General features: G+C 37.6%; 1 protein-coding gene across 1 annotated transcript; it reads right to left on the bottom strand.

Annotated features, from left to right (window-relative positions):
• Positions 1-1,058: 1,058 nt before the first annotated feature.
• Positions 1,059-3,936, bottom strand: LOC126607436 (probable beta-1,4-xylosyltransferase IRX10). Its single transcript, XM_050275019.1, has 4 exons — positions 3,481-3,936; positions 2,420-2,808; positions 1,952-2,193; positions 1,059-1,839 (listed from the first exon to the last, which is right to left on the bottom strand). The coding sequence occupies exons 1-4, from the start codon at positions 3,575-3,577 to the stop codon at positions 1,326-1,328; spliced, it is 1,242 nt and encodes a 413-aa protein (XP_050130976.1). The 5' UTR covers positions 3,578-3,936; the 3' UTR covers positions 1,059-1,325.
• Positions 3,937-15,116: the final 11,180 nt, after the last annotated feature.

The raw sequence follows: 15,116 nt of genomic DNA, 5'->3' as shown, positions 1-15,116 counted from the left end.
TAAACAGTATAAGAATTTTTCGTTAAAATTCCTTAAATATTTTTAGGTGATTTTCTGTAGACTCGGAACGGCAGGTTGAAGACAAGGACTCAATCGCGACGATGGGAACAGTTGCTAGTGACTAGAGCTTTTGGTGGCTAGCTGCTGCGTGGCTTTCAATCTGCAGGTGCCAACGCTTACTCAATAATGACGTCATTTTCTTTTTTCTACTTAAAAATATGAGTAATGCTACAAATATCATAGTTTGAAAATCAAAGAATATAAAAGTTGATGGTTGATTTATTATACACACGTTGATAAACGTGCTTATTCGTGTTAGTGACACATCATTTAATTTGCAATTTGATTTACAAATTTTGATCTCCCTAGTATTACTCTAAAAATATTAAGAGAAAATAAGTAGGAAAATATGTAGATGTCGCGTGCAAGTATATAACTGTACATGAAAAAGAAGCCAATTTTGAGTCATATTGTGCAGAATTTGGTAATATTTGAGAAGCCGCTATAATTGAAGCTGGACTTTCAGGTATGTCGACCATCCATGTTCGTTCAATGTTTGAAAAGGAAAAGCACGATTGGCTGAGGAACACTCAATCCGCACTATAATATTTAATTACTATGGTATCCATTATTATGTTAAAAAAACGTTCAACCCCTAATTATAACGGGTCACAACTAAACGGTGTCACCAGAATAAACATTGTGACACTCATAATCGCAGCCATGCGGATTGTGGATGTGGTAGGTAGAATAGAGCTTTGAAGGTTGGACATAATTATAATCTAATTACAATCAGTCATAGGGCCAAAATGGAGTCGGGGTTGGAGTTGATTCGTCAAATATTTTACCATAATTAGTTGCTTGACCCCATCAAATCCGACCCGACCCTTGGGACAGCGTAAGGACTGAACTAATTTGTTATGGTGTGGAAGTCTAACACTTAGCAGTGCGATATTTGTTTGAAATACCGTCAGTATTTTACGAGTAATTCTTACTCCCCACCGACACTTTAAAATACAAGTAAGTTTTTGTGTCATGAATCAACAGGAGGACCGATCTGTCAAGTAAAATTGTAGATTCAGAGTACAGCAGCACCTGTACAAAATTCATTAAACAAGAAACTCAGTTTACGTTTTTTGAGTACAAGGCAGCACATTCTCAATTTGGTACAGTGGGACTGGACAAAACACAAGACAAAGGCACAAAGAAATCTGAGGCATCAACGATTCGGCGATATTCGGGTCCCAAAAGCGTCTGCTCAGTGCCAATACCTATACAAAATTCAGCAGCATTCCGAAAGGAGAAGCAAAATGGTAACACTTCCCTTACCAAGGTTTCAAGTCTCCCACTGGACCTGCTGTCCAATTCAGAACCTTTTCATCATCCTTCATGTAAACACTTTGATCATGGGGCAGTTTTCGCGCTAGCCCGTTTAGTATCTGATGGAAAGCATCCCCTGGTTGTGCAGGTTGTGGGAACATCATCGCCCATTTCATCGAAGGATTCGCCAGCAATCTTTGTTTCCTTAAGATTACTTCTGGTGGAATAGAAGTGAGGATTGTGTCCAGGTTAGGGACATCTTCCTCAGCAACAAAAACACCGATTTCTTCCCATGGGATAGCATCAGCAAAGGGCAGAACAATGTCGTCGGCTATAATAACAGGGATGCAGCCAAACACCACTGCTTCAACTAGCCTTGGACTCCAAGGGGCCCAACCAAGAGGACATAAACAGAATATAGATCGTTGCATGTCTTCGTAATATGTAGTTGGATGGTCCGTGGAGATATCAAAGAGTGGATTGTTCTTGAAATTTTCCCAAACAGCTGCCCTTGCACCTCTGTTAATCAATTAAAAGGGTTAATGAGATGGACGTATGTCTTAAGTCTAAGTTGACATGAAAACATGTTTCATAATTTCAAAGGGATAAAACACTTTCCAGACAAACATACCTTGCATAGTAACCACCTTCAGGGTCATTATTAATGTCATAAAATAGACCACGGAAGTAGACAAAGATGGACCGCGGAGTTTCTTGGGGAATCAGGTGCGTCTGCATTTTCTGTGGTGGAGCATATGGAGGAATTGTGATTGAACCGTCCTTCAAGCATACGTGGTTCCGTTGTCCAAACGTCTGAACTAAGGTGGCACGCTGGAGTAACGGAAGAATCCCCCGTTTAATGGCTTTCTCTTCCTACAGAATGCCAACATATTTAGACCACATGTTAGTCGCGGCTCGTACAAGTAACTTTCTGTTACTTCTGCAAATAATGATTCGATTGGAATGGACGAAATTTTTGGTGAGGTTTTGTTGACAGAACTACAAATTCATGCAAACTTATGTTCCAACACAAATTGCTTTTCTTTAACGGTTTAACCCCCAAAAAATCATGGTTACTTATGAATTTGAAGGGTCTTACCTGGTAATGAAAGCAGGCTCCAAAGTCATGGGGAACAACAAAGAAGTGATTAGCTCCTTCCGTTCGATTCCAATAAGGCCAGTTTGTAGAAATGAGCTGTATTGCACTTCTCATCATCCGTGGTGACTTGAAGGGCAATGGCAAGCCAGTGGGGGTGAGGTCACAAGTAGGGTAGATAGGAGTATAAAACCAATCTGCTTCCTCCGGATTATGGGTTCTAACTGGGCTGGATAAGAGGAACCGATGCATATAGATCTCAGCAGCAAACATATGGTTGAGACATCTCGGGTCTTTCTGAAGGATTTTCTTGTTGTATTTGCTAGGTAGCTCATACACATAAACCTTCAACCTTCCAACTGGATTATCCTCCAAGACATCACCAGCACTTCCTGCACCATTCTTCCATTAAGTCAATCGGAAACAACAAACAGAATAAAATGCTTATGGAACATAAATTTAAAGCCATTCACAAGAATCCTTCTTCTTACAGTTCATCTTTCCAAGAACACAACTGGGTTCCCCTCTTATCCAATTTCCATGCATAAATTGTTAATCTTTGATGTAATGAACAATCACATTATTAGTCTCTCTTATACAAGTTACAGTATGAACCCCATATAAAATTCAAATGTAACCCTCTATCAACTTGGGCAGACGTGGACCTACCCACGTCGCCTAGCACATTTTTCTCCCCCTATGCACCGTGTTCGAATTTTCCCTCCCGCAGTTTAGATTAGTTTAAAGTAGATTACCGCTTGAATCAAAAAATAAAACTCCTACTCAACTGGGAGCTAATCAAAACTAGTGTCCCCAAAATAGTCCTACAAGTAAATCCATCAAGAGAAATGCCAAAAATACTGATCCTTTTACTATCAGACAAAGCAAAATTGCAGAATCACTCAGTTTCCACATTTCTTATGAACTGTGACTAAATCGGAAATAACCGAAAGGGCATTTCTTCAAACACCTGACAGCCTACCAATGACACCTTGTATAGCCAAATGTAGCAAAAAGGAAGCTGCTTTGCAACTAATTGGAAGTAAACATCAAGAAAAACATACCCGAAATCCGCTCTGTTCTTACAGTCTGATCAGCTCCAACTCCACAAGCAAAACCACAAACAACAAGAACAGCAAGAACCCACATTTGCGATCTCATTTTTTACCCAGCTGAAAGTTCAAAACCCAATCTTTGAACCCTAAAATTCGACCAAAAACCGAAAGAGGTTTTCGGGTTTTCGTGTCGAAGGTGCTGCAATTGCAGTATATATGAAGAGTACATGATGGGTGGGAGGTCGTGTGGGTAGTAGTTGGGGAGCTTTCTTAGACTACAGGTTTTTGAAAATGGAATAAGAAATGGAGGGTGGAGGGTTTGAGGTGAGGATCGAAAGGGAAATTCAGGGAGGAATTGCTTGAAGAAACAGTGAAGACCGTATCGGCATTCATTTTCTGAAACTGTAGCAAACAAGATGTACAAATCTATGTGGTTTTTTTTTGGTCATTCAAATATATGTGGTTAGTGAAAGCTGTATTTGTTTTGCCGGTTTGATGGCAAGTCCATTTCACAAGCAATAAAGCGCCAACGCTCTGCCATTTTTTCCTTTATTTTATTAAATCCACCAATAGTCGACAACTTCTTTGGCCCTTCTAGAGATTGCGAGTTCCCGTGCTCTCCATTTACATGGGTTTTTCTTTGCTGATTGCTCTTGTTGTGACAATACGAAGGAAATCAAACGGTACCTTTGTTCTTAACAGAAGCGACTAGAGTGTTTTATCACCGAGAATGACCAAGTACAAAATGTGTCGGATGGGTATACGTTCTTCAGTAATCAATCTCATGACCTAAGAGAATTCGCACAAATTTTAAATATTTTTAAATTCCTATTGTCGTGGAATAAATCTGTCACAAATATGGTAGAAGTGATAGATGTAGCACCGACGCCCTCATAAAAGCCATCGCAAACAGCGAGGTCATACAATCGCCAAAGCAACACAAAATCAGCTTGTTCTAGCGGTACAAACAAAACATAAAACTAGAACGAAATTAAAGTAAAATCGATAACATAATTGACGACGTGTTCATAAAAAAGACGAGGGGACAGAGGTGACGGGAGGCGTGGGTAGCAGAAACACATTGCTTGCCTAGCATTAGTAGGAACAATACAAACGGTAACTTTGATTATAAAACTGGAGTTCATAGTATGATTAAACATCTAAAAGTTTATAATTTAATTGTATAAAAGAAATAACACTAACTCCACATAAAAGATATTTTCATCCCCATAAAAATTGGCTTAAAAACTCAACCATGAGATCATAGCTCAAATCTTCAATGTTTGGACTTTGTTGATGATTTTGTGCTTTTGAAGCTATTCATCGGTAATGGTGTCTAGCTTTGAACAGTGTTTTGCATATTGCTCAATGTTCTTTAAAGATTTTGAGATTGAAAAGAGTAGCTTGATCCAACTCTGGATGGCTTAAGGATTGCTCCAATCTCCATAATATAAAATTGGAGATTGAATAATCTATTGGGGAGCTTTTTTTCAAAATGTTACAAAGGATGGCTAGCTATGACATTATTACGAAATGCAAGATGCAAGATGTTGTGCATGATCTCGCACAACTAGTGTTGAAGAGAAAGTTACTACAGTAAATTGTAGGGTTAATAACCACAAGTCAAATGTTAGTTAGGTTGTTACTTAGTTTGTTAGGGAAGTTACCATTGTATAGTTTTTACTTTTCTAAAGTGTAAGTATAAATACCCTCATGTAACTTATCAATATTCAATCAATGAAATATCAGCATTCTCAATATGGTATCCATCACCTAAGTCCACCGACCTTCGATCCTGTTTTCCTGGAAAATACTTTCCAGCTTTGTCACCAACCAAACAGTACACATTCCACTTCAATCTTGTTCATCCATGGTAGCAAATTCGTCGAATTCTTCCTCTCTGACGACTGCAAACCATGCTCCTTCTCTGGTGTTTGCGAATCCCTCTTCTCAGCTGCATCAACTCGTCTTCTTCGATGAACACAAACCCTAATTGCTCTTTTCAGGCGTCAATTAACTCCATCTCCATAAAAAAAAACATTGGCAGTATGGTTTAGACGAAGCTTAAACGTCACAACTACCTTGTTTAGCCTCTTTGTTCGATCCGATCTTCTGCCATTACAAACTCACCAACATCATTGATGGATCTGAACCGCCACCGCCTCAATTTCTTACTGATGATTCTAGAAATTTGACCTCGATTCCAAATCTAGCTTTTGATTCTTGATATGAGAAGGATCAGAACATCATAATCTGGCTAAACTCCACACTTTCTGAAGATCTTATTTCGTTCACCGTCGGTGTTCAATCTGTACGTGAATTATGGCAAAATCTTGAGCGACGCTTTGGTGGAGTTTCTCGCTCTCACATTCATCAAATGCGATCGGATTTGCAGTTCATGAGCAAAGGCACTTCCTTAATTTCTGAATACTTGCCGCGCATCAAAAAGATTATTGATGTTTTAGCTGTTGCTGGTGCACCAGTTGATGATCATGAACTTCTCATCATCATTCTCAATGGTTTACCAGATGAATATAATTCTTTTGTTAATTCTATGCAATTTCGCCTTGCTGATACTACTATTGATGATCTCTATGGCTTCTTGCTTGCAAGAAACAACAAAATTCATCTTCTGCCGAACCATTTCAGGTCTTCACTTCTGTGCCAGCACCTTCCAATACTCATCCACTGCTCCCTACACCTTCACAACCTCGGGCCTACAATGCTCAAAATCACAGTTCATTCAACAATGCAAATTGAGGTAATTATCAACAGAATAACTATCAAAGAGGCTCTAATAATCGACATCGAAACAATCGATACAACACTCGTGGTGGTAATCGTGGTTTTCGCTCCAATAATTCTTACAACAATAATTCTAAGGCCATTCCTTGTCAAATCTGTGAAGATCCTGGCCATCTTGTTATTGATTGTGTCAATCGCATGAATCCTAATTTCTAAGGGCGTATTCCACCTGCAAAACTTGTCATGTATGCTTTCTCTAATGCTTCTTCTCCTCCACCATGACTCTTAGACTCTGGAGCAAGCTCCCACATGACTAACAACATTCAGAACCTTCAAAATCCTCAGCCTTACACAGGGCCAGAGAAAGTTTACATTGGCAACGGTCAAGGTTTGCCTATTCTTCATACTGGATCTACTTCTCTTAAAACACCATATGCAACTTTTACATTAAAGCACGTGTTACATGTTCCTCATCTCAAGCATGATCTTCTTTCTGCAAATTTGTTCTTGCGTGATAACTGGTGTTTTTTTACTCTAAATCTGTTTGACTTTAATGTCAAGGATCTCACTACGGGGATGATGCTTTTTAGAGCACCTATTCGTTGTGGTCTCTATCCATTCTTTACATCTTTTTCAACTGCAGCAAAGTATTATGCTAATACTGCAATAAAGACCTCATCTACTATATGGCATCAACGTTTAGGGCATCCAACGTTCAAAACTTTTCGATCTCTTTTGTCAAAGTCTAGTTTGCCTATTTCCAATTCTGTTCAACAACTGTTTTGCTCAAATTGTGTTTTAGGCAAGTGTGTTAAATTGCCATTTCAGAATTCTATATGTATTACCTCTAGAATCTTGAAACTTGTTCATGCAGATGTTTGGGGTCCAGCTCCTATATGTTCTATCAGTGGCTATAGATTTTATGTCATCTTTGTCGATGACTTTACAAAATATACATGGTTGTATCCACTGAAACATAAATCAGATGTCTTTCATGTTTTTGTCCAATTTCAAACTCTTGTTGAGAATCTTTCTGGTCACAAAATTGGTACACTACGATTTGATTCAAGGGGTGAGTTTATTAGTTCTCAGTTAAAAAATCATTTCTTCTCTCATGGTATTCAACAACATCTTAGTTGTCCATACACATCTCAGCAAAATGGCTGTGCTGAGAGGAAGCATAGACATATTATGGAAACTGCCATGACTCTTTTGATTGCCTCTAAGGTTCCTTATCAGTTTTGGGTGGAGGTCTTCCTCACTGCAGTCTACCTTATTAATAGATTGCCTTAATCTCATAAAGCATCTCCATGGGAACAAGTTTTTCACAAAGCTTCTGATTATACAACTTTAAGGGTGTTTGGCTGCGGCTGCTTTCCCTGGCTTAAACCCTATTCTACTTTGAAATTGGAACCTAAGAGTAAATTGTGTGTATTCATTAGTTACAGCTTGGTTCACAAAGGTTACAGGTGTTTAGATCCTTCTACAAATAGGGTATATGTCTCTCAACATGTTCATTATGATGAACACACTTTTCCTTTCCATAATATCACCAAGCCTCAACCATCCACTATTTCCAATACCACACCTTCACCAACTTTCTCATTCTCTCTATTAATCCTAATCATACTGAGTCATCAACAAATTCACCACCAAATTCACCATCAATCTCACATTCTATATCAACATCACTACCACATTCACCTTAAATCTCAACCTTATCTACTCTTTCAGCTCTTATTTCTCAATCTTTACCTGTCACCTTAATTCATCATATGCAAACAAGGTCCAAATCAGGTATTTTCAAACCAAAGGCTTTCACAACAACCAAACACCATGTACCTTTTCACTTGGACAATGAGTTTGTTCCCTTTAATATCTTTAGGCATTAAAATATCCTCAATGGCGAGCTGCAATGCAGGATGAGTTCAATGCTTTACAAAATACTGGAACTTGGAACCTTGTTTCTCCTACATCTACACATAATTTGGTTAGTTGCAAATGGGTGTTCAGGATCAAAAGAAAGCCCGATGGCTCTGTGGATAGGTATAAGGCCCGTCTTGTTGTAAATGGCTACAACCAACAAGAGGGTATTGACTATAGTGATACCTTCAGTCCAGTTGCCAAACTTGTAACTATAAGGATCTTGCTTACTCTTGTAGTGTAATCTAATTGGTTCTTACATCAGTTGGATGTAACCAATGTCTTTTTACATGGCTATCTGAAAGAAAATGTTTATATGGTCCAACCTCCCAGATTTGTTGATCAAGACAATCCTCATCATGTTTACCATATTCAAAAGTCTCTTTATGGTCTCAAACAAGCTCCCCAAGCTTGGTATGAAAAGCTTTAATCAACACTGTATTATATTGGATTTCAAGCATCTCACTCTAATCACAGTCTGTTTATTCTTCACAAACCTGTTCTTATTCTATTACTGGTTTATGTTGATGATATTATAGTAACATGACCTTCTTCCAATGCTTGTCAAGCGGTTATTGATTAACTCAGTGCTCAATTTCCTGTCAAAGACCTAGGAGACTTGCATTACTTTCTCAGATTGGAAGTGAAGAGATCATCTTCAGGGATATTCATCAGTCAATCCAAATATATCCTGGATATTCTCAAACGGTCAATTATGGATGGTGCAAAGCCATGTTCTACTCCACTTGGTTCTGCCAAATTGGATCTCATAGGTTCTTTGATGTCCAATCCAGAGAAATATCACTCTATTGTTGGAGCATTACAATACTTAACCTGGACTAGACCAAAATTGTCTTATGCAGTTAATTTGGCAAACCAATATATGCATTATCCTCAAGAACCTCATTTTGAGGGCATAAAACGCATACTCAGATATCTCAAGGGCACACTTGACCATGGTCTCTGGTTTCCAAAAACCACAGTTCCTCTTTTACTTAATGCCTTTTTCAGATGCTGATTGGGCTGGTTGTTCTTGGGATAGACGATCTACGGGTGGTTTCTATATCTTTCTTGGTCATTGTCTAGTTAGTTGAAGTGCCAAGAAACAGCATACCATTGCTTGGAGCTCTACTAAAGCTGAATATAGATCCTTGGCTCACACTACTGCTGAAATAACATGGATTTGCTAACTTTTCACTGATATAAGCTTTAAGTTGCCTTCTCTGCCTCAGCTTTGGTGTGATAATGTCTCTGCTATTGTTTTAGCCTCTAATCCAGTGTTTCATGCTAGAACAAAACAAATAGAAATTGATTATCATTATATCCGAGAATTGGTTATAACTAAACTTCTCCAAGTCCAGTTTGTATGCAGTCAGGATTAATTGGCAGATATCTATACAAAGTCTCTTCCCAGACAACGTTTCCTTCTTCTTAGATCCAAACTTTCACTTCAACCTTCTCCATTTAGCTTGAGGGTTGTGAAGAGAAAGTTACTACAGTAAATTGTAGTGATAATAACCACAAGTCAAATGTTAGTTAGGTTGTTACTTAGTTTGTTAGGGAAGTTACCATTGTATAGTTTTACTTTTACCTCTGTTACTTTTCTAAAGTGTAAGCATAAATACCCTCATGTAACTTATCATTATTCAATTAATGAAATATCAGCATTCTCAATAAGTGTCACAATCCGATAGAGAATCGAAGATAAAATTTGCTTTCAACAGAAGACACAAACTCCTCCAATAATACCACGAGGAATTTCAGAAGGCAAACATACGATGGATGAGGGATTTGAATGTAGTTGTTTGAGAGAGAGAAACGACAACTATAATGACTAAGATGTACTAAAAGGCTTCCAACCAAACCCTAAGTTAGAAATCTTATATATATATATATATATATATCTGGCTACAATGTTGCTAACTTAGCACCTTCAGTTATGCAATTTATGGGAATGTGAGGAAGTCCAGTGCTACAGTTAAGGATATGCTTCAGCTTAATGTTTGTTGAATTAAGTTTCATTTATGGCTATAACTATGTTAACGATGAAGGTACAATGAAGAGGGCAGTTGTTTGGGTTATTATTTAATAGGGTATGCTATCCACACACCCAATTTTACTTCTACACACCCCTTGATAATTTATGTCTGTTGATCTTCTTCAATTCATCCGATCCGACAACCGAAAATTAAAAAGGTGTGTGAGAAGTAAAATGAGGAGTGTGGATATCACACCTTTATTTAATATTGGGCTTGATGATAAGAAGGCCCAAGGATGCCAAAGCAAATGGGGACTTGCCCGAAGCCCAACCAAGAGGCCTGAAGCAACTTGAAGCCATTTTTAGTCAAGGCATAGGCCATATGCCTATGATTGAAGTGACAAATGACAGATATCAACTCACTATCAGTCAAAAATCACTTTCTAATGGAATGACCAGTAAATAAATGATGACTCACTGCCCTCCGAAAGCCATCGGCCAAGAGTAAGGCTAAAGCAGTTGGGCCAGATTGTCTATAAAAAGAGAAAGAGACATCAAAGACAAGGACACTCAAATAACCAATCAAAATACATACAAACTCTGCTCTTAAGCCAGTTTATACCCAAAAAGCTGAAACTTGTCCAGATTAAGTTATTTTAGCTATAATTCCCTTAAAAAAACCATCTTTTGTCTAGTGTAAAAGCTCTGCTACTTCCCTTAGCTTTGTAGTAACGATTCCCTCGTGTAAAACCTATTTACCATCCATCCTTTTTAGCTTACAACCTTTGTAAACTCAAAGAGAAATGGTTGCAAGAAGTTCGACCTTGCCCGACAAGGTGAAATCTTACCCGAGTCTCTTTGTTTGTACTTTTATTTAGTAGATACGTCTCTTAATGCACTTTTCAACATGTATTCAAGTTATTTCCAACCGTTTTCTACCTAAGAGTCTCATTGCATTCGAATCTGGTTAACTTAATGAACATGTTTTCATTAAGAACAAATTATGTTTGAGGAAATGGTTAAGAGGGCCCTGAACTCACTTCATTTTAGACGTACAAGATTATGAACTAAAAAGTCCTTGTTTACAAGGCAAGAAAAAGAACCTAATGCAGACTTAACCCATTTGTGACAATCCTTTGATAACGAGAAGTTTAAGTAACTTGGGGCGCAAGTAACCAACTTAACTCACACTTATTCAACATCTGTTATACTGAGATAATAGTGGCACACCTAAATTCTTGTTAGTTTTGATTACGAGCCTCAAGGCCTACACCAAAGGCCCTACAAAGGCACCTTTCAAAATAACTACTAACTTACCTTACAGCATATTGAGCAGCAAGAACTCACCCTACTACCAACCAAGTGCCACACCCCTGGGAGCTATGCGAGGGAAATCCTTGCCCGAACAGCAGCTTTGGCTTCGTTTCCAACATTGAAAAGCTTAAAGATTAGTGATTGCCGAGCTCTAACTAAATGAAGAAGTTGTTGGGTTTCCATGCTTCCAAGTGTTGACACTCGAGTGTCGTATGGAACGGAGAAATGCTCCCTCTAAGGATTTTCCATCTCTGCACAAGTTGAAGTTATGTTCTATCAACGCCTAACCACTTTTACTTCCCTCGAAATACGTAGGGTGAAGGGCCTCACTTTTATCCCAGTCGGGGTACTGGAAAAAAAAAAAACCGTAATCTTCTATCACTGAGATCATTAGTAGTCGTGAAATGATAAGAGATCTTGATGATTTAAAATTGTGAGGAAATTTCAAGCTTCCTGAGTGGGTTAGAAAATTGTACATCTCTTTGGAAGGTGAAAAGAGGTCAATGCCACTGTCTAACATCCGTTCAGATTTCATACGTTGTTTTCACAATGTTTTCGGAAGAACACTACTTAAAAGACTTTCGGAAGAACACTCGTTAATTTCACATTATTAGTTCTATTTTTTTGGCCATATCTTGCGTTTTGACTTTTTTTTTGTATGATGCAACACTAAACATAGCTTATCACTAACTTTATAGTTCAGTAGTTCGGCACAACACCAAATTTAGATTTGACAGAAGAAAAAAACACCAAACTTAGGGCAGTAATTAATTCCCAATCCGAGAGATTTCTTAACACCATATTTAGTGGAGCTCATAAAAATTCGTCCTGACACACACCAACCGGAGTCAAGGCATGCTGGCCGTCACCCGAAAGTGACGTAACCAAAAGTGTTAAGTGATGTAAAAATATGAATGAATTAAAACTGAAACTAGAACCTATAAACTAATAAAGTGAGTGTGCAGTAGTGGGTAGAATCCATAGAATACAAATATTCAGAGCATAGTTGACAAAAGAGTGTGCAGTCGAAACTAGTTAAGTACTTAATACACAACTAGAATCAGTTCCTACATTTATTAGGGGTAGGTCAGAATCGCCGGCTAATCCTCATATGCCACAAAGTAATTCAGCTATCTAGGACCTGGAAGGGCGAAAAACAGAAGGGTGAGTGGGCAAAAACAAAGGTTTATAAAACACATTTACTTTTTTAACATACTAACCCCACGCTGTAAAACGTGTATAGTTTCCGGAAAATCATACTACATATAGGTATGAAATCAATGCAAATCAACAATAAATTCAGAAATATGCCAATCATAACATCTCAACAATAACATAATAGAATAAGGTACTCATCAATCTATGCTAGCACACAAGTCGAAGTCGCCTAATGCAACTTGTACAACTGGATTGATGCTCATCAATCTATGCTAGCACATAAGTCAAAGTTGCCTAATGCAACATGTACGATTGGATTGGGTGTAATCATAATATACACTCTAGTGCTACAATCACGTGAAAACTAGAGTTATTCGCAGTCACATACGAGTCGGAGTTGCTTATTACAACCTGTATGACAAGATGTCGGAGTTACCTATTGCAACTTGTATGACATGACTGGCACCCACTTGGATCCAAGGCGAGCATGTAGTGCATATGTGAACGTACATGTGAAAGACTAGCCCTAACCCTATGTCACCCCCCCCCCCGACCCGCAAATAAAGACTATTCACGAGTTAGGGTGTGAACCATATCTTAGCTATAAAAATAAATTCTACAACCAAGATATGGTGGAAAATAAAATAAAATTATAACAAATACACCATACATCAACAAAATCTTACATACGATTTTTAAAAATACGTAGCAAAATCACTATAGTTCACAAATTAATTCACAACAAAAACTACTAACAAAATAAAAATTAAATTGTAAAAAATATTAATATACAAAATTAATTCATAACAAAAGTACCAACTAAAATAATAATTGAAATGAGTAGCTTTTGCAAAAACATAAAATGTATTCAATGAGATGCATAAATGTACACACTCCCTTCTAATCCTGTCAACACATACCTAATGCACCCAAGCCTGCACGTCCCATATCATGCTTATACCACTTGGCTCCAAGTATGTTAGAATATGAGTTAACTCCCGTTCATCCCTTAAACCCAGTTTTTATAATTAAACTCTCAATGTCCACTTTATTATACAAGCACTTCCCCCGACGCCCAATTGTATATTCAAGCCATGCACCCTACGCCTGACATATACAAGATTTCATTATTTTATAATCAACCAATTTGTATACTCAAGCCCTACACCCTACGCTTGACATATACACAGTTCATTATTATTCAAGGCAAACTTCAGCCCTTGAATATCCTCACAACTTAAACACTTTACACAAGTGAGCACTTGACACGACACAACTCTTTTTCTTGCTTTACAATGCATATGTATAAGTCATGTGATATCAATACTCACATTTTATCTGACAATCCTACAAGCTTCAACATAAATCAAATTGATTAGTAACAAGAGTAATATAATCATAATATTAACAAAATAATAATCTTTAATGTAAATGATAAGCAATATGTTACCATTTCCTTTTTTTTTTTTTTTATTGTTTCAATTTCATTTCCTCCCTCTTGTTCTCTTTCTTCCTTCACCACTTCCCCTTCCGTTTCTTTAATATAGCTGAAACTCTACATATGTAATAGGAGTTAGATTGCTGAAAAACTTTCATGAAAGTGAGCAAAAGAAACTAGAGATGTTGGCCATGCAAAAAGGTTAGTAGAAAAGGCTAGCTCAACCGAACATCAGCTGTTCGAACTGGAATACAAGTCAGCACATAGATTGGATTGTCATGGTTTTTGGATATGCTATAGATGAGATGATAAGGAAAAACTTTTGTGAAGGAAGTATTTCGATTGGAGGCTACGAAAAATGGGGTTTTGGTACTCATAACATGGCTGTCCAGTTTTCTATGGAATTAGAGACATGAGTTGGTATTTCAAACATATTAGACGATCGCACCGTTGGATTTTCCTGAAATTTTGAAATGTCATGGTAGAGAGATAGACAAACAACTCTCATGAATACAGTTCTATGATATAATCTATGGATGATGGTGTTTTGATCTATTAAATAGGCTGGACGAATTTCTAATTTTTGGATATCTTTCTTTTGATAGATGGAGTTTGGTGGAGATTTGTTAGGTAAGGTTTCATCTATTTTTTTGGGATTTGTCATACACTTTTTGTACATCATTCTCAAGTGAAATAAATGGATATTTTTTATGGTTTGATGGGAGTGTTCTTATGGTAATGATCTCCAAAATATAAATGCATAAACAACACAAGATTTAAGTGGTTCACCAATTTAGCTACGTCCACTAGGGTTGTGTTTGTATTTGTATTTCACTAGGTAATGAGAATTTATGAATACATGACAATGGCTAAGAAGCCTTGACAAAATATGAAGAAAAAAAACAATGATATGAGAAGGACAATTGTTGCTCCTCTTTTCTTCCTTCTCTTCGTGCTCTCTCCTCCTCCTTTAAATAATGAGTGTTTGTGTTCCTTCCCTTGAATTCCCTCTCTTTGAAGCTCTATACGTATAGATTGACCTTATTTTGCTTCTTTTCTTCATGATTCATGGCACATATGTTCCAATAG

The sequence above is a fragment of the Malus sylvestris genome, chromosome 16, assembly GCF_916048215.2.
Source record: "Malus sylvestris chromosome 16, drMalSylv7.2, whole genome shotgun sequence".
NCBI lineage: Eukaryota > Viridiplantae > Streptophyta > Magnoliopsida > Rosales > Rosaceae > Malus > Malus sylvestris.
The sequence above is the reverse complement of the archived record's forward strand: the minus strand, read 5'-3'. Positions and strand labels throughout refer to the sequence as shown.

Bases quoted from the DNA above. Each gene is read 5' to 3' on its own strand.
- LOC126607436 (XM_050275019.1), bottom strand. From the start codon at position 3,577: ATGAGATCGCAAATGTGGGTTCTTGCTGTTCTTGTTGTTTGTGGTTTT. The intron at 2,809-3,480 runs GTATGTTTTTCT...AGAATGGTGCAG, and splicing joins AAGAACAGAGCGGATTTCGG to GAAGTGCTGGTGATGTCTTG. The intron at 1,840-1,951 runs GTATGTTTGTCT...ATTGATTAACAG, and splicing joins GAAGGTGGTTACTATGCAAG to AGGTGCAAGGGCAGCTGTTT.